Here is a 25075-nt window from a genome sequence, read left to right as displayed (position 1 = left end):
ATTTTGCACTTAAAAATCAAATAAAAATCAAATGCTGCCTTTATATTGTGTGAAATCATTTATTGGCTTTGAAATATTTGAAGTTAAATCGAGCTGCTCTGTGCGCATGACATGCAGCTCGGTTCATGTTGGTGATCATTGTCTCCAAAAATCTATACCTCTTAAGTAAACCAATCAGTAGACAGATGCACTTGAAAACTCAACATGTGCCTAGGCAGCTTGTAAAAGCAGACCTAGGACCAGCAGAGACTGGTTTATGATGGATTATGAGGTAGGGTGCTTGAATACTTTACCTTACATGTCAAGAAATCTATTTTATTAACTTATTGCTGCTGCTGTGTTTGTTTTATTAATGATCAACTAGCCGATCTGCTAATATTCTGCCAGTTTATAAAGGTGCTTGTACAGGGAATTTTAATGCACTTGTTGCCATAAACTGCTTCATTGTACTTTGTTTCAAGATAACACTCCTCTCATTCATTTTGAATATGCTTTCAGCTCCTTTAGTGAAAATCAGGGATGAATAACTTGCTGAGATAAGTGTTTTGACAGCTCTGGTGATTCGCTTTTATGAGGCAGAAATCTTATGCAAACAATTGCTCTGAGCTGGAAAAAAAGGCAGGAACCTGATCACACCAGTTTGCTATCTGAGCGTGTTCAGCCCTTCACAGTACCACCAACATAGGTTATAACTGGCTAATTTCCATTCTACTGGATTCACCTGCACGTGAATTCACATTAGTGTAGTTTTCATGTAGCTGTTAATTCACTGATAAGGCTTTAGCACCATGTTACTGGGTCAAACTACTGTCATGAACAGGCGTGCAACATTTCAAGTGAGTATTATTAGACATCTGATCTACTTGAGCATTTGTAAGGTGTATTCATGCTTACTTTTGTTGCTTATTTTAGTCCCTTAAAGTGTTTGTATGTGTGTTTATGTGTGTTCTCAGGGAGCTCTATGTGTCCTGAACAGCCTGCAGAATAATGCTGGAGTTTTGGAGAGACTGAAAGCACGCCAAGACAATCCTGCTGTGCAGTTCCAGGCCATGCAGGGATTCCTCCATCGGACCGGCATCACTGTAAGTGCAAACATTTCATTATCATGCAAGTGCGGGTTTGATTGTGTACTAGTTGAGTTTGCTATTATTGGTGGTGTGGTTTCTAAGAGTCTTGTTAGATGAGACAAACCTCAATGTGTATCTTAAGTCTAGAGTTCCACTCACTGGCATACTTTGAAAATCAGAGAAGGATTCATATTATAATGTTAATAAAAAAGATAATCTTCTGTTTTCATTAAAGCCCCTGAAACCTATTTTTAAATATTTACAATAACATATTTGTGACTAAATTAGCATCAATTCAAGTTTGGAAGAAATGCTATTAGTTCCCATCAAATTTGGGCTACAAATATGCATCTCAAGTGGATTTGTCTACAGTTTCCATGGTGACCCCACCTGTGTTTGCCCATATGGTTTAAAATGGGTTCTGACTGGGTTTCAGGTGGGGCCCAACTGGGTAAGACCCATATGTTTTCCCATATGGGGTCTAAGTGGGATCAGAATGGACCTTAGATGGGGCCCATTTAGCCAGCCCACATGGGCTTCACATGTGGGACCCATGTTTTTGAAACAATATGGGGCCCCTACAATTTGCCCTGTTTATGCCAATTACTGCTAAGCCAACTTACATCCATTATGGGGCTCATACTGACCCGCAAAATTTGCGCAGTTCAAGTCCATGCCCACTCAGTGCCCACATAGTCTGCATTTAACCCTTGTGAGGCGCACTAGACATGCCAGCTGGCTGGGTTATTATTTATGAAGTGTGGTGTGACTGTGTGGTGTGGTTTTAGAAGGTGCGCATGTAGATGCCCAAGCTGTCCCCCCATGTGCCTGAGATCTCCAACCTTTTGCTTGTCGTTGCACTTGTTTGAAACAAGGCCCTTAGTTTCAAATACTGCTCAGCTTTGATTGGTGCACTGGAATTTGTGACGTCATCTAGTGCCAAATGAACTCTACTCATCTTTCATGTGATATAACCAAAACTGTTCCATCACTGGCAGGAAATAGTCTGCTCATACAGGACACAAACAGTGATTGATACTTATTGAAGTGAAGGATAATTTGAACTGCCTCATAGCAGTGTTGGAAAGAGTAATCAGATCCTGAACTTACTTAAAGCTGCAATGCAGGATTTTCATATATGAATGTCTGTTATATTCAAGCTTTTACCAGACAACTTCATACAATGTTGATTAAGCCTATCATGGTCAGTAGTGTGGAAGGCTGCCAAAGCTAAGTAGTAAGTAGAGATTAAGCTGTTGTAATTTTTGCTGTGAGACTATGAATGTGTCATGTCATTTTTTATATATTTTCAGAAAGTAATGATAATTTAGATTGTGGTAAGTTTATCCAAGTAATGCCAACGTTTGCTCCAACGTTTTTGGAGCTTTGTGGAGCGGCTGGCTGTGTGAGACCAGCCAGTCAGCACAAAGCACATGTTGCCAGTGTTTTTGCAATTACTCTTACTGCAATGGTGGGAGAAAAAAGGTTCTGCACTGCACCTTTAAGTAAATGTTTCAATATCACATTGTAAAAGTACTTGAATACAAGTGAAAGTCTTGACATTTAAAATGGACTCATTTAAAAATGCTCATTATGGCCCTCCAAGGTGCCATGTTATTATAAACAATATAATATTTAGTTATTATTATTATTATTATGAATGCAGGACTGTATTCAGTCTACAATCTATCATATTTTATAAAGTAAGCACATGTCTTGTTAGTAAGATCTTGATTTGTGAAGTAATGATAAATGTTAGGCAAATGTAATAGATACAATATTTCAATCTGAAATGTGATGGAATTGAAGTATAATGTAGAATGAAATGGAAATCCTCAAGTAAAGTTGAAATACCTTTTAAAAAATGGTAAAAGTTACTTTGCAGCACTGCTTTATAGTATCTTCTCCTGCTGCTTTCATTTTCTCAATGTAAACATGTTCACTGCTGTATCTGCTCCTATAACTCTCCTGACTGTTATGCAAATATCTTTAGGTGGGTGAACTGGACAAGCTCAACATTGTCCATGTTACTGGGACTAAAGGAAAGGTATGAAGTGCCAAATAATGGATTGGATACTGGAAATTCAACATTCAAACATCACTATTGCATGTGAAAATGTTTTTTGGTTTTCCAGGGGTCAACATGTGCTTTCATTGAGAGGATACTGAGGAATTATGGCTTTCGGACTGGATTTTACAGGTATTCCAAGAAATGATGAGGATTTTTACAAAAATTGTCCCAAGAAATTCTTTAAAATATGTTATTGGAATATTATAGGAGCAGAGATGCCATAAATTATACTGTTTATGTATAGACTCACAGATACCTGAGAAGCATTTATGTCAATATTAGAGAGAAATATAATAACTCTACCATACAACATGAAAAATACATTAATCCACTAAGTCTCCATTGAGGAGTGTTGTATGATCTTTTTAATAGCAACTGGAATTCAAGTGTAGACATGTTTGAGTGCCGTTCTTCAGTTTGGAGTCTGGACTTTTGCTCTCCAGCCAATTAATGGTTAACCAACCCTGCTGTTACAAACTTGACCTGTCTGAGAGATAATAGAGTTTATCTCTAGTTTGTTTTGGGTAGGAACAGTAATGTCCATAGTCTTTCAACTTCTTCAGAGACCTAGCATGTGACAGGAACTGGCTGTGGAAAAATGATACTGTACCTGTCAGAATCAGATTCACATTCAGGTTTATTGACAAAAAACAGTCAAAAATATACAATTCACAATGAAATAATATAAGAATGAATTTACTAAAATTTTAAAATATATAAATGAGCTGTTGCTGTCAAATGTTATGGATGGAATTTTGGGGAAATTTGTACAAAACTATGCAAAAGACATGTAGTCAATATCAATAGTAAAATAAGATTATTTAACCTTTGTAGTTATTTATAATGAATTACAATGAAATGAAGGCATTCCAACATGTCCTGGAAGGAAAAGCACAGTTGTAACTAATAACATGATTGCTGCATTACACAGGACCTTTACATGGACACAAGCAATCATTAATCTCATGAATTTCCTTTTTTCCCCCTTCTTCAACAAAACGGACAGATTGACTCTGATCATTTTACTCTATTACCTACACCAGCAATGTCCAAATGATCCCATAAAGGACCATGTGGCTGAGATTTTCATTCCAGCCAAGCAGGAGCACACCTTGACTCATTTAATCAACTGATCTCAGTCTTCAGACAATGGATTGGTCGAATCATGTGTGCTCTTGATTGGCACATGGAATAGTTTGGGCATATGTCTGTGAATATTCTCAGTCAACCAGGTCATGGTTTTCCAAGGACGGTTATAATCAAGGGCAACTGGACTTGGTTGAAGATACTTGAAGACCTTCTTGCTCTAAACCAGAAGAAAACTAAACAGTGGTCAGAAATTTAAATACTCAAGTAAAGTACAGATAACTGGAAAATCTACTTACTAGAGTAACAAAGTACAAGTACATACTTCGTTCCGTGCCACCTCTGCTAATTTTTTTGCAAATATTACAGTTTGAAAACGAGGTGCAGCTGTGACTGGAAAATAATCTAATGATGTTGGAGTTGCTGAAAACGCATTGCATTGTCACTTCAGGGAGAAATATAAAATGTATGAAATGAAATGTATAATTTTATCCACAATTCAGTGCCCCCATACCCATAATTCATTACAACTAGATTGTTTTTACCTGTTTGTTTCAGGTTGCTTTCTCACCACTGGAACTGCACCAGAGTTCAGCAGATGGTGCCAATAGAGACCACCTATTTTTTGAGGTCTCGGACCGGTTAATTTGGTGCGGACCTGAGTGTGATTGTTGCATTCTGAACGAACGAACCGAAACAAGGGGTCAAAGGAACTACGGTTCAATTAAAGCGCACTAAATGCTGTTGGTGTGAAACACCCTTAGTGCTCCTGCTGTTGTAGCAACCAGAGTTAGAGTTGTTTGACTCAACAGAGACCCAGCATTGTAGATGGGGGATAAGTGGTGGTGTAGACCTCATCCTCTGTTGAGAGATGGTGTTTCTACTTTGATGTAGATATCCTCCTTCACTCCTTTTTTCAAACCATCTGTCCTCCCTATCCAAAACTTTCTTGTCCTCGAAAGAGTGTTCCTAATCTTTCAGGTGTCAGTGGACTGATGAGTCTTGACCTGAGGAGTTGGCCCTCCTGTGTTGAACCATGCGTTTGTGTAGTTTCCCTGATTACAAGTCTGTGCATTCCTCAGATTGCATCATTCTTGTGTTTGTGTATGTGGTATTTTGGGTGGACCAGTTTCTGTCTTAGTCTCTTGCTGGCTTTGAAAAACACGTGCAGACCCGTATGGAATTATTATTATGTTGTTGTTTATTCTTCTTTTCTTCACCACCAGCAATGTTGGTGTTCTTCCTGGAAGTTTTTATGTGCATTCTTGTTTGTGTGCTCCCATACTCTTGTTGGGACATTATGAGCTTAGCGTCCTGATAACGATAACTTGATGTTACTTTTCATTGACTTCATGTGTTCTTTGAAGTCTTCCATTGCTGGGTTTTAATTTTGATCGCTGCTCTTCAGTTCAGTTCTATTTCATATCCGGTCAACACGCCACCGTATGGGTCACTCTCTCCGAGGGTGAGCTGTTTTAGGAGACAATGTAGCAAATTAACACCTCCGCCCAGCGGGCGCAATCAGAGCCTATTAATACAGCTGTGCGATCACCTGCTCACTCTCTTTTTCTCCTCCTGGAGTGCGTGAGTATTTGTTCAGACTGAGACATTTTATGTGGCTTATCAATATACGTACTTATCTGCTTTCTTCCTGCAGGAACAGCTTGTTGCTCGCAGTAAGGCAGAGTGTGCGGATCTTTGGAGTTTTTGTCTGGAATAGTGTGGCGCTGCGGGGAGCCTCTTTTCCCATGAGGGAAAACGCTACCTCACGTGGCTGGGTTACTGTTGTGGTCTTCGGCCAGGTGAGTACTGCCTGTACTGACTGATTGCTGACTGAGTACTGATTGCTTTTGGAGCTGAGAGGAGCCGCTGCGGCCGGGAGGTTGTACGCTACCTGAGGCTTTTATCCACACCTGTCGCCTGTGTCTTTCCGCTACGTCCGAGTGGCAGTCTTGGCTTGCCAGACCATGTCACAGGACGGCGACTGCGAGGTTTTTCCTTCTCCAGCCATTGCCCTGGGCCAGGCTGGTCTGCGGGCGGAGAATGAGCCAGACACAGAGGCGCGTGATCGGCCGCTCGCCGGTCAGCGGCGCACGCGGAAGAGGAAGCGTTCGGAGGCGGAGATTGAACAGCTGCAGCTGCAGGTGGAGGCTATGCAGAATACCCTGCAGGGGCTTGTTCATGCTCAGCGTCCTGCAGGGCGGCCTAGCATGGGCAGGCCACCTCCTGATGTCTGGGATAAAGATCCAGATGTGCTTTCTATCGCAGCCTCTGACAGTTTGGAGGGTCTGCACGACCCCCAGTTCGAGGAGGATGTCCAGTCCCTCTTAGATTTTGGGGATGGCTCTTCACAGGCTTCAGAGCCTGAGCCAATGGACCCTTCTGATAGGGCTGTGATTACAAGGGCGGCAGCACGTGCACAGCTGGTCTGCCAAGCTCCGCCTCCAGCTGCTTCAGTGTTTGACAGGGGCTCACGGCGACGCAGGTCAGTCGGGCTCCCTGTCCTTCCTGATTTTATGTCTGAGCTGCAGTCCTCTTGGGGGGCTCCTAGTTCTGCAGCCCTTCCGAGAACCCAGCTGGCTAACATTGCAGGGGCTGAAACACATGGGGTGGCCACGGCCCCCCGAGTTGGGGCCACCTTTCCTATGTTGGCAGGAGCTGTGGCAAGGGCTGGCAGGGATGCAAATCACCCTAACAGGCGCTGCAGGGCCACTGATAACCAGCTCCGCAGAGCTTATCATGCCTCAGCGTTAGCGGCCAGGCTGGCGTGCATCAATTCTTTGTTGCTGCTTTATTTGGAGGGTCTGCTGCAGGATTTGGCTTCAGCAGCCCCGAGTGATGAGATGACGGAGATGCTCCGTGTGGCGGACATGTTGCTGCGGGGCACGAGTGCGCATGCCCAAGCCCTTGGCCAATCAATGGCCTCCATGGTCCAGGCACGCCGCCAAGTCTGGCTGTCACAATCCAATCTGTCCGACCAGGATTGCATTGCTGTGCTGGCAGCTCCAGTGGTGCCAGGAGAGGTCTTTGGTCCACCCTGTGAGGCAACCTTGGAGCAGTCTCGTAGGGCAAGGGAGCTGACGCGCTCTGTGAGGGATGTGCCGGCCTCACGCTTGCGTTGGGGTCGTGGGTCCTTTCAAGGCAGCTCTACGGCCTCCAGGGCGCAGCAGCCTGCCGCCCAGGGGTTCCCAGTCCGGGGCGGCCCGGCTCGCCTGGCCCTGACGGTTGTCAGCCTCCGGCTTCACGCTTCACTCCTCAGCACCTTGCTCACTGGCGCCAGTGTACTCGGTGCCCTTGGGTACTAAATACACTGGAGTCAGGATACAGACTCCAGTTCAGAACCAGACCACCGCCGTTTCCCGGCATTGTTCCTACCCTCCTCAGCAACAGGGCAGATTGTCAGTCCGTTGTGACAGAGGTTTCGGCCCTTCTGAAGAAGGGGGCAATAACACCTGTCCCCAGTGGCGAGCTGCACAAGGGTTTTATTCAACCTACTTCTTGGTTCCGAAAAAGGACGGTGGCCTCCGTCCTATCTTGAACCTGAAGGGGTTCAATGGCTTCCTGAAACGCCTGCCCTTCCGTATGCTCCGTCTGTCGCGCCTTCTGTCAGCTATAAGGCAGGGAGACTGGTTCACTACAGTGGATCTGCGCGATGCGTACTTCCACATTCCCATTCACAGAGGTCACAGGAAGTACCTCCGTTTCTTCTTTCAAGGCACCGCATATGAGTACGCCGTCCTCCCGTTTGGCCTGTCCTTGTCTCCGCGCACCTTCACAAAGTGCATGGAGGCAGGGTATTCATATTTTGAATTACCTGGACGATTGGCTGGTGTGCTCCCCGTCAGAGCGTCAGGCCCAGCTCGACACCTTGGCGGTGTTGAACCACCTCAAGAACCTGGGGCTGGCCTTGAACAGGGAGAAGAGTTGCCTTGTTCCATCCAGGAGGGTGGAGTATCTGGGTTTGGTTCTGGATTCGACCTTAATGAGAGCTGTCCTCTCCTTGAAGAGGACAGCGGTGCTGATGGACAGCTCGTCACAGTTGACTGTGGGCAAGCACATCTTAGTGAAGTGTGGCCGGAGGCTGTTGGGCCTCATGGCGGCGGCGTCCCAGGTAGTGCCCCTGGGGTTGCTTCACATGCGGCCGCTGCAGCGTTGGCTTGCCAGTCACAAAGTGTGCCCCCACGAGGATGGCCTGAGGGCTATCCTGGTGTCTGCAATTTGCCTTCCAGCACTTGCATGGTGGACCACAGCCCTAGGCCTCAGGGAGGGAGTTCCGCTGGGGCCGGTGTGCTCAAGGGTGACCATCACTACCGACGCCTCAGAAGCAGGCTGGGGGGCCCTATGGGAGACCCACCCGGTCCGGGGCCTGTGGGGTCCCTTTTGGAGAGGGGCTCACATCAACCTGCTCGAACTGGAGGCAGTGTATCGAGCCTTGGTGTGTTTCCTTCCTGCAATTCGGGGGAAGCATGTGTTGGTTCGGACCGACAATTCAACTGTGGTCGCTTACATCAACCGGCAGGGCGGACTGCGGTCGGGGTCCTTGCACGACTTGGCACACAAGCTCCTCCTCTGGGCTCATGCGCAGGGTGTGTCCCTGAAGGCCATCTACTTGCCAGGGGCAGTGAATGTGGCAGCAGACCTCCTGTCCAGGGGCGGCCCCAGGCCGGGGGAATGGCGGCTTCACCCGCAGATTGTGGTAGCCATTTGGTCTCGCTTCGGAGAGGCCCAGGTGGACCTCTTTGCCTCACGGGAGACCACCCATTGCCCACTATGGTACTCCATAGCAGGTCCACCGGGAACATTGGGGGTGGACGCTCTTGCGGGCCAGTGGCCCCAGAGCCTGCTGTATGCATTTCCTCCCTTTCCCCTCGTACCAGCCGTTCTGGCCAGGGTGGGGATAATGGAGGCCAGGGTTCTGCTTGTGGCCCCAGATTGGCCACATCAACCATGGATGGCAACTTTGCAGAGGCTGCTGGCGGGAACCCCATGGTGCCTCCCAGTCAGACCGGACATGCTGTCACAGGCTCAAGGACAGCTCTGGCACCAGAATCCGGGGATTTACAGGCTGCATGTCTGGCCTCTAGATGGGAGCCGCTCAGCAGTTTGAGTCCTGCGGTTATGGCTACCCTGCAGGCAGCCAGAGCTCCCTCTACCAGGGTGCTTTATGCTGGCAGATGGAAACGGTTTTGCCAGTGGTGTGCAGAGAAGGGCTGGGACCCAGTCTCTTGTGGGACACGGGCAGTCCTCTTATTTTTGCAGTCCCTGTTGGAGAAAGGATTGACAGAGTCCACCTTACGGGGCTATGTGGCGGCTGTATCTGACCGTCACATCCCTGTTGAGGGTAGGACAATAGGCTCGCAGCCCCTTATTAGCCAGTTTTTGAGGGGGGCTAGGCGTATCCGGCCACCACGGTCCCACATGGTCCCATCATGGGATTTGCAGGTGGTGTTGCAGGCTCTGTCGGAGCCTCCTTTTGAGCCTTTGACCAGTTTGGGGCTGGAGCTTCTTTCCCTCAAGACGGTTTTCCTTCTTGCCCTGGCCTCAGCAAAGCGGGTCTCTGAACTACATGCCCTGTCTGTGCATCCGTCTTGTTTAAGGTTGGGAGAAGAGGGCTCTGCCGTCTCTCTCCTGCCAAATCCTGCCTTCTTACCTAAAGTGCTCCCTCGGTCTTTTGTTTTAAGGCCCTTGGTTCTGGAGCCCTTCCATCCTCCTCCCCAGGCATCTATGGAGGAGGCCCGGTTACACTTGGTCTGTCCAGTCCGGGCCCTGAGGGTGTACATCGCCCGTACAAGCCCCGTTAGACAGACTGATCAGCTCTTTGTCTGTTATGGGGGTGCTAAGGTGGGCCAAGCTCTATCCAAGCAGCGTTTGGCCCGCTGGGTTGTCCAGGCCGTAGTTCTGGCCTATGATAGTGCTGGGGTCCCTCCACCTAGGGGGGTGGTGGCCCACTCCACCAGAGGGATGGCTACCTCTTGGGCACTCTTCAAGGGGGCTCCCTTGGAGGACATTTGTGCAGCGGCTGGTTGGGCCTCTTCTGGGACCTTTGCAAGGTTCTACAGGCTAAATGTTGCTTCATCCATAGCCTCTGCTGTTCTGCAAGCAGGCCTGTGAGATTTATGATCCCTGCCATGCTGGACCATGGCTTCAGGGTTGATATTCACCCGGTGGTTGTGTTCATTTATTAAGGATGTTCTGTTATGGGGACCTTTTTCCTTTTCAATGCAAAGTGTTTCATTCACAGCAGGTGGCCTTCGTCGGCCTTTGGCTATTGTGCCACGAACCTGGAACCACAAACCTGGAGATTATTCATTCTCAATAAAAATGGGTTCTGATCTGTGAACTGGTTGTCCTGAGTGTTTTTGCCTCACTACACCTCCTGCCTGACCTTATTTGCTATACTGTTGACCCATACGGTGGCGTGTTGACCGGATATGAAATAGAACAGATGGTTACAGATGTAACCGTGGTTCTATGAATAAAGGTCAACACGCCAGCTTGCTCTGTCATTCAGAAGGCTAGTTCGGCCTCAGTCGAGAAAAAGAGAGTGAGCAGGTGATCACACAGCTGTATTAATAGGCTCTGATTGCGCCCGCTGGGCGGAGGTGTTAATTTGCTACATTGTCTCCTAAAACAGCTCACCCTCGGAGAGAGTGACCCATACGGTGGCGTGTTGACCTTTATTCATAGAACCACGGTTACATCCGTAACCATCCGTTCTACTGGCTACAATGGGAGATTCATTTAGAACTGAAGAAGCCCCCTGAATGAGAGATGAAATGTATCTACAACCTATTCCAGGTGCTCTTAATTCAACCATCCTTGGATCAGTAATTGTAACTGTATTATTATAAAGCAAAACAGACTTAATCACCATAAAGTGAATGATTTGCGAATGAAAAACAATTAGTAATTAAACTGACTCCATCAGGCACAGGAGATGTCAGTTCTATAGGTGAACAGTGAACTCCACTGTTCACCTATAGAACTGACATCTCCTATAAGCATCACATTTAAAAAAACGTTTCTGCTACTTTTCTTGATGTGTTATGTCCCAGAATAAAAACATAGGCAATGCCCAGAGAGATGAACACATTATGTCCTTTATTACTTATGTAACATTTGATTATAGGTCACAGTAATGTCAACAGCCCAATTAGAATGATTAAATGAGTAACAACCCATAATGGTTGAGAACACAATGTGAGAACACAATGAGAAAAATGTAAGAACTTCACCTTTCCATGGATGGGAATAATAAATGCCACTTACAGTAACAAGAACAACAGTCACTTGAAACTAGTTTTGCAACACCAGACATCTCGAAGCTGGCACTGTCAGCTGAATATCCCGCCCTTTTAACTGCCAGCCTTAATCAGCAAGTCGGTGCCAGTGCGGTCAGCCACACACATCACCGTAAAGGGTGTGTGTGTGTGTGTGTGTGTGTGTGTGTGTGTGTGTGTGTGTGGCAGAAGAAACAGAAAACAGGTGAAAAAAGGAAACACTAACCCAAAATGTACAACGATTTTTAGCTGAAGTAAAATAATCCCAGTCTCTCTTCCCTCAGCTCTCCACACTTGGTTCATGTCAGAGAGAGAATACGCATCAATGGATGGCCGATCAGCAAGAAGCTTTTCACCAAGTACTTTTGGGAGGTGTACGAGCGGTTAGAGGACACAAAGGTACATCACTTCAATAAAAGATAGATGCAGGATGAATTGATCTTAATGCCGACCAAAACACATGAAGAAATAAAGTCAGTGTGAGTATAAACCTAGACTTTATTTGGACATATGGGTTTAGTCCCTAATACAGATTAAACCCCAAACTCCAAAAAACTCCATGTCAAAAAAACTGAAATGTTTGACCTGATGATGCTGCTAGCTCATCAAGATATTTTACAGTGAACCACGAATGTCAATCTCATAGGAGAGGTCAGAGGATCACCGGAGTCTTTAGGATTCATCTTCTGGGGACCAAGAATATATGTACAACATGGCAATTCATTTAATGGTTGTTGAGACAGTCTGGACCACAGTGGGGTGACAGACTTTGCTATGGATAAAGCCTCTACCCTGGCTAAAAACAACATCATCAGTCATTTGATCTAACACTGTAAATAGTCTGTTTTTTTTTTACATCTTTCAGACATACAACTCTTGTGGCTTTCTTTTTCTTCTTCTTCTGTGATCTTTCCCTGAAATGAATCAAGTGGTCTTAGTTGTGTGAACACATCCTACGAATATGTGGCAGAGCTGAAAATGCTTGTATGGGTCATCCTAGAGGAAATTAATTATTATTTGGGTTGGAAGAGTTGTAGGTAGAGTACTAGTTTAAGGGGTGCCATTTTTCTCACTTAGTTTCCACTCTAAACGGTTTCAATCTCCAATACCAATAAAAGGAAAACAGTTATCAATATATATATCAGTGGAACCTCCCCAGATCTCACTCATGATAAAGCCAATAAAATCACAGACTTATTGCTTCTTTATTTACAACAACTATACACACTGTAAAAATGAAAAGATTATGAAAACTCAACATTTCAAGTTTCATGCACTAGTTATTTAAAATGTTGAACCCAACTCAATCTTCTGAAGAAAAACACCTTATGTTTTGCTCAGATCATGTATCTTACATATGTAGAAAAACTTCTACATACTCTAGAATTCCAAACAATAAAAATCATAAAAACTAAATATCTTTTGTTAATAGACTGTACTTAAAAAGCACTTTTCTAGTCTTTTTTGACCACTCTGTCACATTCCCACACATCCATACACTGATGACAGGGGGCTACCATGGAGAAGCTAACACTCACACACTCTCATTCACCATTGGCACAGCCATCAGGAGCAATTTGGGGTTAAGGTGCAAGTGAGTGTATATTATCAATATACACAACTATGCATGTAAACCTATGCCTACTTAGCCAATGACAGAGGGCTGTTGTTGGTGTAAGTACAATTTTGAGATTTGCCAACATGTATCATCTATTGAGACCAACTTTACAACTTAATAAAGTTAGATGAAGCAAATAATATGATATAGTTTACAATGCCACTAAATATGTTTAATTCACTTTATTTAAAAATCATAGTTAGGCGAGCAATTTCAGGTTATTGATAAAGATGTAACCATTTACTATGCAATATGTGCCCTGCAATATGGGGAAACTGGTATCAGCCATATATAGGATGTTTTAAATCATGGTCTAATAGTACCTGCTGATAATTTAGATTTCGTGCCAATCATTAAACAAGGACATTTTAAAGTTGGAAATAGTTAATATCTTTTATCCTAATTTAAAATTTGAATTTCAATGCAAATATAAATCTTTGTAATTTGACTTGTGTGAATTGACAGGACATCCATGGAGGCAGCATGCCCTTCTATTTCCAGCTCCTGACTCTGCTGGCATTCCATGTTTTCCAACAAGAGCAGGTGAGCCACACACAAACACACTGTCAAAGCATACTATTCATACCACTCACACCCAACACACACACACACACACACACACACACACACACACACACACACACACACACACACACACACACACACACACACACACACACACACACACACACACACACACACAACACAAACACACACACTCAGCTAAGCAGTTTGGTAACTGTTGGTTTGAACAAGCTGAAGAATGATGTGGTAAACCTCTGCAAAAAAAAACAATTGGCATTAACCTGAATGATCTTAATCTGTATCAAGCTAAAGCCACTCCATTTTTGGCGAACCCACTCCATCCTTTCATATAGAGTTTCAGCTTCTCCCGTCTAAGAGAAGCTATACTTTCCCCTGTAGAGCCCAAATCAAACAGGTATCTTAAATCATTTGTTCCATCTTCAATTAGGTTTTTAAACAAGCTGCAGGTGAGCTTGTTGGGAACATTACACTGGTTAAACTGTGATGACTGTACAGATTTATTTATTTGTATTATTTATACTGTTATGTAAGATTTATTGTGTTGTTGGCATGTGAGATGTTCATGTTGTTACTTTTGTTGCAAACCAAATTGCCCTTCAGGGATATTAAAGATTTTCAAATCCAATCAAATGAAACTGTTTTCAGCAGCACTTTTGTGAACACAGGTGGATTTGGCAGTGATTGAAGTGGGGATAGGAGGGGAGTATGACTGCACAAACATAATCAGGTAATACAGGCTGACTGAATAAAAAAAAAGCTTAACTATCTGTCTGACTCCAAAAAAAAAACAAGACAAAACAAAACAAGCTTTCTACCCTTCCTGTGCTAGAATAACATCATGTTACCACCACAGGAAGCCATGGGCATGTGGGGTCACATCTCTCGGGTTTGATCACTGCAGTCTGCTTGGAGACACTGTGGAGAAGATAGCCTGGCAGAAGGCGGGAATATTCAAGGTGGGTTACAAAGTGGAGCTATTTTCATCAAGTTTGGTTAAGTAGGAGCAATAACAACATTAAAAATGACTTCTCACACCTTAATATACAAACATATTATCTGTTTCTACACTGTTCACAGAAATCTTCTCATCTACATGAAAAATCCTTGCTTGATGAAGTTGAGTGATGTAGTATGCAGTATTACAGTAAAAGTACTGCAGTATTATGAGTGATGTAGTATGCAGTATTACAGTAAAAGTACTGCAGTATTATGAGTGATGTGGTATGCAGTATTACAATTACTACTTTATATACAGTTAGATAGTTTACACTACTTTATATACAGTAAGCTAGTTTACATGTATACTACTTTATATACAGTTAGCTAGTTCACACTACTTTATATACAGTTAGCTAGTTCACACTACTTTATATACAATTAGCTAGTTTACAGTACTTTATATACAGTTAGCTAGTTCACACTACTTTATATACAGTTAGCTAGTTTGCACTACTTTATATACAATTAGCTAGTTTACACTACTTTATATACAGTTAGCTAGTTTACACTACTTTATATACAGTTAGCTAGTTTGCACTACTTTTTATACAGTTAGCTAGTTTACACTACTTTATATACAGTTAGCTAGTTTAATCCAGTGGTTCCCAACCTAGGGGTGGCCCCTCCAAAGGGTCTGCAGATAAATGTGAGGGCTGCTGAGATGATTAATGGGAGAGGAAAGAAGAAAAAACAAAGTTCTGATACACAAATGTGTTTTCAGTTTTTGGACTTTTGCTCTAATCTTTGATTTTTGCTGAACTATTGGATCATTTGAACATTTACTGAAATGAAACTATATGACAAGTTTGGAGGGAAAAATCACTATTTGGTGCAACTGTTAACAACCCATAGACATCTGAAATGTGAGCTGACTACACACAGCTTTTTGGTTTCATCTTTAACAATGTGTTGTATTTTAAAAACTTGTTATATTATCCATTGTGTCAAATCTTCATCTGAGAAGTAATTAAAGCTGTTAAATAAACGTAGTGGAGTAGAAAGTACAATATTTTCCTCTGAGATGTAGAAAGTAGCATCACATGGAAATACTACAGTAAAGAACAAGTACCTCCATTCTACTCAAGGAAACAGCATTTGAGTAAATGTACTTTCTTACTTTCCACCACTGTGTGTGAAACATTAATATGATTATGAGACAACTGCTGACGAAAATCCTGTACAATGCATAATAGAACAAAAGAGGGTGCTGTTCTTCCAAAGACAATGCTGCTATAGATCCTCACACTCCTGGAGAAGACTGATGAGAGGCTGATGGTGTTATCACCTCAAGGTTTTCATTTTCCTCTCTGCAGCCCGCGGCCTGAACCTGATTTAGATGGCATTAAGCTTCTCATCCTCTCAAGACATGATACTGTTTATAAAAAGACTCTTGGAATAATTCTATCTATAAATATGAAAATAATCTTCATTTCAAAAGTTTAACTGCTGGACATATGATGTCTCCTACTTCTTAGTGTGTGTACTGGAGGCTTCAAGTTTCCATGTCACATTTGTGTAAGCTCCATACTGGACTATGATTGAATTGACTCTCCACACGCAGGAAGCTCAAACATCCAAGTGAAATAACAAGGGGACTTTACCCAAACAACAAATATCTTTAGAAAGATGTGTTTGTGTTTCATTGAACAAGATGAACCTTGAAATCAGCTCTGAAAAGTAATTAAGAACTCTGAGATGATTAGAACTTGCCTTGAGTGTTCCAGTTCATGCTGCTTTGTACTTGTGAGTCCACAACATGTTACAACATGGTATAATTAAAAAACATTAGCTACAACAAGCACAACATTTAAAAGTGGTTTAATTCTTAATGTCTTACTACAAATTTATTATACTTAAATATTACATTTCATGAAATAACAGACACAGGTCAATCAATCAATCTTTATTTGTATAGCGCCAAATCACAACAGAGTTATCTCAAGGCACTTTACACATGGTAAACACAGGTTCTAAACCAAACCCTTCAGGTGTTTTTATACTATAATCACTTGAGACACATTTACTGCACTCAGGTCATCTCTAGTTCACTATATGTGATAATACTAGCAAGAATCGGCTAGACCTTTATCGAATTAGGTCAGTCACTTTTAAAAGGGTGAATATTTATGCAATCACCTATTTTACATTATATATTTTTAATTAATTGACATTACGTTGTAGAAATCTGTTTTCACTTTCAATTGTTTTTTTTTAAAGCCAAGTTTTATTGACCATGATTCAGTTTATAAAAGCAATAAAAGGGGAAAACGTCCAAGGGGGAGCACACTTTTTATAAGCATTGTAGTTTCAACACACTTGGTTAATTAGGAGCAATAACAACATTAAAAATGACTTCTCACACCTTAATATACAAACATATTATCTGTTTCTATCACTGTTCACAGAAATCTTCTCATCTGCATGAAAAATCCTTGCTTGATGAAGTGGAGTGATGTAGTATGCAGTATTACAGTAAAAGTACTGCAGTATTATGAGTGATGTACTATGCAGTATCACAGTAAAAGTACTGCAGTATTATGAGTGATGTGGTATGCAGTATTACAGTAAAAGTACTGCAGTATTATGAGTGATGTAGTATGCAGTATTACAGTAAAAGTAGCGCAATATTATGAGTGATGTAGTATGCAGTATTACAGTAAAAGTACTGCAGTATTATGAGTGATGTGGTATGCAGTATTACAGTAAAAGTACTGCAGTATTATAGTGATGTGGTATGCAGTATTACAGTAAAAGTACTGCAGTATTATGAGTGATGTGGTATGCAGTATTACAGTAAAAGTAGTGCAGTATTATAGTGATGTAGTATGCAGTATTACAGTAAAAGTACTGCAGTATTATGAGTGATGTAGTATGCAGTATCACAGTAAAAGTACTGCAGTATTATGAGTGATGTAGTATGCAGTATTACAGTAAAAGTACTGCAGTGTTATGAGTGATGTAGTATGCAGTATTACAGTAAAAGTACTGCAGTATTATGAGTGATGTGGTATGCAGTATTACAGTAAAAGTACTGCAGTATTATAGTGATGTGGTATGCAGTATTACAGTAAAAGTACTGCAGTATTATGAGTGATGTGGTATGCAGTATTACAGTAAAAGTAGTGCAGTATTATGAGTGATGTAGTATGCAGTATTACAGTAAAAGTACTGCAGTATTATGAGTGATGTGGTATGCAGTATCACAGTAAAAGTACTGCAGTATTATGAGTGATGTGCTATGCAGTATTACAGTAAAAGTACTGCAGTATTATGAGTGATGTATAAATGTGAGGGGTGGTGAGATGATTAATGGGAGAGGAAAGAAACAAAAATCTCCCACTTCACTGTAAAGTCCATTCTTAGTGTGTGTGTACTGGAGACTTCAAGTTTCCTTATCACATTCATGTAATCTCCATACTGGACTACGATTGGCTTTACTCTCCACACGCAGGAAGCTTAAATATCCAAGTGAAATAACAATAGAAAAAACCCAACTAATTTTGGACTTCAAGAGGACTTTACACAAACAACAAGTACCTTTAGAAAGAAATTAATTATTGCTGTGTTTGTGTTTCATTGAACAAGATGAAACTTGAAATCAGCTCTGAAAAGTAATTAAGAACTCTGAGATGATTAGAACTTGCCTTGAGTGTTCCAGTTCATGCTACTTTGTACTTGTGAGTCAACAACATGTTACAACATGGTATAATTAAAAAACATTAGCTACAACAAGCAACATTTAAAGGTTGCTCATCTCTTAATGTCTTAGTACAAATTAATTATACTTTAATATTGCATTTAATGAAATAACACTCTACAGTTAATAATTAGTCTTCTCATTAACACTCTAAAAGAACCAATCTGCATGAAAAGTGTTTTCACTCTTTATATTTGTTGTACATACTTCTGTTATTAGGTAAAAATCTGAATGTAGGACTTTAACTCTGGGAGTGTCATACATTATGATATTGATGTTTTTCTTACTTAAGAGCCCATAGACTTCCTCCACCTGTCTGTAACTAGAGTGACACCCAGTGGCTATTAGTGTAACTCGCACTTGACTTCAATGAGGAAAGAGATAACTCTCAGTATAGTATTGTCACACTTGTAATGCTCAGAGCATGACACACACACTTGATATAGACCTATGAGCTGCTACAGAGGGGCAAATGATTCTTAAGCTGTTTGTTTCACACCAACCTCTAGTTTAGTTAGAATTTGTTCATTAAACTCAAATACATATATATAAATGAGGTAAATAATCATATATCCTTGTTACTTGTTCTATATCTCCATTAGAAATAGTGACAAGCCAAAAAGGAAAAATAATAAAAGTGAAAATAGATAAATAAATAAATAAATAAATAAATAAATCAGTTTCTGACTGTAGGCTGAAGCATTTGCTTATAACGCCGACCCTTTTTACATTAGTCATTCAATAGATCCATATGTACATAACAAACGAATGTATGTATTATTTGTGTTTAATCTATTGCATGTATAATCTATGTACAAGTATACCCAAACAGGCATAGTGAGTTCTGTTTTTTATGTTTAGATGCATAAAACATGATTGCTATGACTGTCACTAGGCATTGTAACCCTTAATATGTTCACAAAAGCATTTATACATATTCATACAATCATTTCCCACCCAAGTTCAAGACCCTTGATCACTGAGTTCTGCACACGGCTGCTAGTTTGTAGAAAGGTCACAAACTATGAGGGGTTGTGGAGAATGACACCATGCTACAGTATCCCAACTAACTTTACAACACTTTAATGTTTAGAAATGCTGGATGAATGCTCTCTCCTCCTCAGCCAGGTGTTCCAGCGTTCACTGTCAGACAACAAGCCGGCCCTCTGGGAGTCCTGCAGGACAGAGCTCAACAGATTGGGGTGAGGATGATAAGTGTCTAGCTCTAAATGTGAAAAGCTGATTGGTAGCATTGAACACAGATGTACAAACTTCTCATGAAGCCCTACTTTAATATTTTAATATATAAAACATTCCAATATGGTATGCTCAATGCAGGCGGCTTGGTCTTTGGATTATTAAAAACCTCTCCATTATCTCATAACCATGATGGGGTCTTCATCTGGAGCATCGGTTTTGAATTATCTGTGTAATAAAAGACTGTGACTCACAAATCTTGGTTTTCTCTTAGTGTCCTCTGTGGGTCTGTCCTGAGCTGGATCAGTATGAGGCTGCGATCGGTCCTGTGAGTCTGGGACTGGCGGGGAAGCACCAGCGCTTAAACGCATCACTCGCCCTGCAGCTCAGCTACAGCTGGCTGCAACGCCATGAGGCTGTACAGAAAGGAAGTAAGTTTACAGTTCAATAATCAGTTAATATTAATAAGCATCAAATGTAAAGTAAAGAGAACAAGAAGTAATTCAAATTGTATAATGAAAGGATGTCAACCAAAAAACGATACATAAGTTGAATATTAGATTCAGTGAGATTCTCTCTTCATCAGGGCTTTGTCATTTATTGGCTTTCTGACAATATACTATGTAGAAAGAACATGTTGAATGTTTCATATCATAAGAGGAAAGTGGAGCTATGATTATAGGGATATAATGCCTGATAGAGTAAACTGAAGCTGATGTTCATATGTCGAAAAAACACAACTTTTAGCTTTCAGTCAAAGAATAATCAATTTGGCTGACAAATCTTGTGTAACCAATGTTCCTTCATTCCTTTTATTTAGTTTCCACTGGGCCTCCAAACATTTAATCCAAGTCCATCAACCAAAAACACAACTATATACTGACAAAACTGAATATAATTGTATTGTTGGAAAGGGTCCTTCTGAGGTTTTCACAGATGCTGGTCTAAGGACACCTCTGACTACAGGTGGCCACTGGGTTCACCTGCTGGTAATAAGTTGATTGGCACTCATTGTTGGTTAGAAGTTTGTTAGGAAGACTTGAAACTGAAGGACTAAATTAAATGTCAAACTGAATGCTAAACTTCAATTGAAAGTTCAATAAAGAGACCAGTCTAAATTAGTTTAGATGTGTGATAAAATGTGTAAAAGAAATACTGTTGTTAAATGCTTTTTTGGTCAAACACACATACATTTAAAATAAAGGACCACAAAGACATAAGTGATTGCTACTATTGTCTTTTGAGTAAATACATACATACATAATATGTACTTCTCTTTCACTTATACTTTTTTGGGGCAGGGACTCAAATTCAGACTCGAACATAGTGGTAAAACAGAAACAGATGCCAAAAGTCGGTACACAGCAGATTAAGCAGCGAAGGCAGAAGTACAAAAAGGCAGGGTCTAAGACAGAAACAGGTCAAAAAACACTACACACAAGTGAACAAGATGAAGTGGCACAGAGGGGAGAAAACAAAAAGGCTATACACTGTACAGGGAGGGGAGAAGGATGAGACACAGATGCAACACATTAGGGTAAGGCAGGTAATCACACAGGTGGGAAACACATGAGGTTAGGAAGTGAATGACACGGAACAAGACGAGGTGAGTAACAAAATAAAACAGGAAACATAAGACAAGAACCTCTAGGAGAAACAAAAGGTGGCTTAACTAAGAGACTGAGGCGTGTCAGATATTGCCTGTACAGTATATTATAAAAAATAATGTGGACTGTGATTAAAACTTCTTACAGATGACCAGAGTTTAGCTGAAGCTGCCGGCAAACCAGACTCCCAGGCCGTCACTTTTCAGCCCAGCACAGCTATGCTGCAAGGCAAGTTTAAGAAAAATATGTTCATCATGAGTCAATTAGCTTTCCTAAATAATCATCAGGAATATTGGTTTAGTCCAAATCTCTCCATGTGCAACTTTTTTTTATTTTTATCTCCACTTAACCATTAACAGTGATTCAAACCTGACTGAAGTCTTATTTGACTTTATTGACAGTTATCTTCTCCCTCCCGAATACCTCCAGGTCTGAAGGAGACAGAGTGGTTAGGACGAAACCAGATGCTGAGGCATGGCTCTGTCACATATTACCTGGATGGAGCTCATACCACAGCCAGCATACAGGCCTGTGTCCGCTGGTTCATCCAGGAGATGCTGCAGAGAGACCAGACTCGGTGCGAGAGCATGAATAACCGTTGTACATTTAGTAAAGGCCCACAAACATAAGGTGCTGTTTTCCCTGGTGTCTTCACTTTTATGAAAGGACACTATAGGGCCGTTTCCACTGCAGGAACTTCAGGGTAATATTACAGGGTTGTGACCGTTGGTGCGTGTCTCCATAGCAGGAACCGCCCCTGAAGGACTATCTCCCAGAACTTTTACAGGTGCAAAATGAGTCTCTCCATCAGCGTATGTACTCCTGATTGGGTATACTCGTGTTGCCTCTGTGCCGTCACGGTCAAAACTGTTGCAAAATTGCACAACGATTACACGATGATCAAAACTGTTGCAGAATGATTACATCAGCTCCAGAGTCCAGTGGGGCTTATCAAGGTCCTACTCTGCAATGGAGACACAATGGCTGGGAGGACAGAGTAAGAGGACGTTTCTTTAAAGTCACCTCCTAAATTTTACCCAGAACTTCCTTAATGGAAATGGGACTACTGATGGGAAACTGTTACCTAGTGTCTAGAACAGTGTCAGTGTGTGGAATGCTATTGTGGAGATTCTTATAAAAATATGTCCATACTCTTTTTGAATGATGGTGAACATGTTGCTCCAAAATCTCCCAAAGGTGTTTATTACATCTATCACTATATCCATAAAAACTGTTCCCACAGTTCTTGGAATAATGCATTTTTTGCACACACTAGCATCAGGTTGCTAGAGATGGCACTGTCTGCCTATCTGTTGGATGAATTTCTGTGATACGTTGTACAAATAGTCATGGTGCCCCAAGGCTGAATCCCAATGAGAGATTTAGTGAATGTCTGAGCATATATTTCCATAAAATTCAGTGCAGACAGTCATTTCTCCCTGAGGATGTATTGTAATAACTCTGCTGATCCCTTTACTTTCATTTACTTTTCACTTTATCGTGTATGGAAGCAGCTGCATTGGTTGTGCAATTTCACCACTCATTTATTTAGGGTTTTCCTATGCTATTGTAACCAGAGTCAGTAGATACAGTAACAGCATAACCGTCAACTGGTTTAGTACTGGCATTTATATTGTAATAGATTTGAATGTCAGACAGACATATTTTAGGGCATTCATGTATTTAAGTGAGAACTCTGCTTGTGTCTTACAGGGGCCCTGGTCTTAAAATCCTGCTATTTAACACAACAGGAGAAAGGGACTCTGCTTCTTTACTCAGACTGCTGGTGGTGAGTAGAACAGTCACAACAGTGGTTTTGTAAAAATAAGCAAAAACACTATAGTTTCATGTTATTGTGTTGATGTACATCCTTAAAGCAGAATATATACGTGACTGAATACGTCTGACTTGCAGCCCTGCCAGTTTGACTACGCTCTGTTCTGCCCCAACATCACTGAAACACCTACAGACAATACAGGTGAGATGAGCAACACGTTTTCAAGTCTAGCTCATATGAAGAGTACATAAGTTTTCCTCTCTGTAATCATTCCTCCTTATACAGACTTTTGTAGACTTTTTCCATTGTAAGTGCATTATGAAGGGATCTTCTAATGGTCAGTATGAAGAGGAGGAATGATAACAGTTAGAAAAACAGGATCTTAGGTTCATTTAGGAGTTTTATGTAATTTCACTGAGTAAAATCTGACTTATTAACAATTTTGTGGACTGTATGTGAGGATGTCATTTTTAAATGTTCTGCAGCTTCAGTAAGAGGAATAACGTTCACATTTCTTGTTCTTTGTGTGCTGCTGGACTCGGCAGCTCAACGCAGTGCCAGTGTGAATGTGCAGCACATGTTGGCACGCTGCAGAGCAAACCAGAGCAGCTGGCAGAGCCTGAACACCACAGAAATAATACATCGCCACCTGCTGACCAACTGCAGGAATCACAGCCTGGTGTTCCCCTGCATCGTGAGCGCCCTCCAGTGGATCAGTCAGGGAACAGAGTTGGTGTCAGTCCCTGCTGGATCAAAGAGTTCATGCCGGATCCCTCCTCCTGAGTCCACTGACAAGCTGAGGGAGGCAAGTCACATTTCTGTTCTGGTGACGGGCAGCTTGCACCTGGTGGGAGGAGTGTTGAAACATCTGGAACCTTCACTCGACTCATAGTGGATCAGAAATGACTGATTGCGGTTTTATTACTATTTTAATACCAATCAGAGGACTTTATACTCACAGTGAGTCTTGTAGGGTTTTATGTTTATGGTAACTACTGATGACAAATTTAACATTTATGTTATTTAATGTCAGTATCAATACAATATTTCTGGGAACTTCATATAATCTTATTGTTTCTTTTATTGTTATTTTATAGTCTTATTGTGCTATTGTTACTTTATTATGATATTTCTACAATATCTCTCAGGAGATACTTATGTGTAACAGTCACCATAAGTAAAGCACTACTCCTTTTGTAACTGCTACACAACAATATAATGCTCTACTATATAGATATACATATATTCATAGACATCATTTACATTTATTTGGTTTTATATGGTAGAATATCAAGTAAAGTCTCATAATTGTAAGATCAGTATTGGCTGTATAGTGGCCTGTAATAATAATAACAACAAGAAATTCCAAGAATACGAAGTGTGTGTTTATGGTTTTCAACAGTAGGTTTAATAGTGAATGCTATGTAGAAGAGGTAATTTGCTTATTGGGACCATGTACAGTGTTAAACATAAATATTACCATTTGATGTACTGTACTTATAGCTCATTTCCATCTGTACTCCCTTCAATAGGTCAATATGAAAATATAAAACAGCACAATAACAAACAGTACAAAGCAAACACAAAATACCAAGCTACACACAAAGACACATCATATATAAGTGGTCAGTGGTTACAGAGCTGAAAAGATTAGATTTTGCTAATAAATGTGGGGATTGAATGGCAGCTCCTCATGTAATCATGTAGATCGTTCCACTAAGTCGTGGTGTTCACAGAGAATGCTGACTGTCCAAATGTAGTGTGATGAAATGGTATGACAATCTCTACAGAGGATATTCTGGAGGATGTAATAGAATTTACTTAGAGAGTATAGACAAAGTCACATAGTGGAGGAGGGGACTAACCATTTAAAATGGTATGAACCAAATTCTCAAAGGTGTAGTTCTCCACTATCCTACAGTGATGGCTATGCTTTTTGTCCAGAGTTCTTTTTCATTTCAGTTTGACCATTTTCAATAAAAAGCTTTTAATGTATGATTTTTAATATTTGCAATGTCTTTGCAAACATTTCCAGCAGATTCTTCCTTGTCAATTGAGCTACAATGTACACACTGAACAAGTTCTGATGACATTCAATACATAACAAATGACATTTATTAAACAATTCAA

The 25075-nt window shown here is 41.4% G+C and overlaps 1 protein-coding gene across 3 annotated transcripts; it reads left to right on the top strand.

The window, feature by feature from the left end:
- Positions 1–194: 194 nt before the first annotated feature.
- On the top strand, positions 195–24561 carry LOC128365158 (folylpolyglutamate synthase, mitochondrial-like). Of its 3 annotated transcripts, none has more exons than XM_053325812.1 (15): positions 195–271; positions 954–1082; positions 3061–3114; positions 3203–3267; positions 11789–11903; positions 13588–13665; positions 14334–14395; positions 14522–14624; positions 19489–19566; positions 19836–19992; positions 21316–21396; positions 21598–21745; positions 22882–22957; positions 23083–23146; positions 23491–24561. In XM_053325812.1, the coding sequence occupies exons 1-15, from the start codon at positions 257–259 to the stop codon at positions 23835–23837; spliced, it is 1572 nt and encodes a 523-aa protein (XP_053181787.1). In that variant the 5' UTR covers positions 195–256; the 3' UTR covers positions 23838–24561. The 3 variants fall into 3 exon arrangements, with proteins under 3 accessions (XP_053181787.1, XP_053181788.1, XP_053181786.1); XM_053325813.1 differs by lacking the exon at positions 195–271 and adding an exon at positions 410–836 and having other exon boundaries at positions 977–1082; XM_053325811.1 differs by lacking the exon at positions 195–271 and adding an exon at positions 410–836.
- Positions 24562–25075: the final 514 nt, after the last annotated feature.

The sequence above is a fragment of the Scomber japonicus genome, chromosome 9, assembly GCF_027409825.1.
Source record: "Scomber japonicus isolate fScoJap1 chromosome 9, fScoJap1.pri, whole genome shotgun sequence".
Lineage (NCBI taxonomy): Eukaryota > Metazoa > Chordata > Actinopteri > Scombriformes > Scombridae > Scomber > Scomber japonicus.
This window is presented reverse-complemented; position numbering and strand designations above follow the sequence as displayed.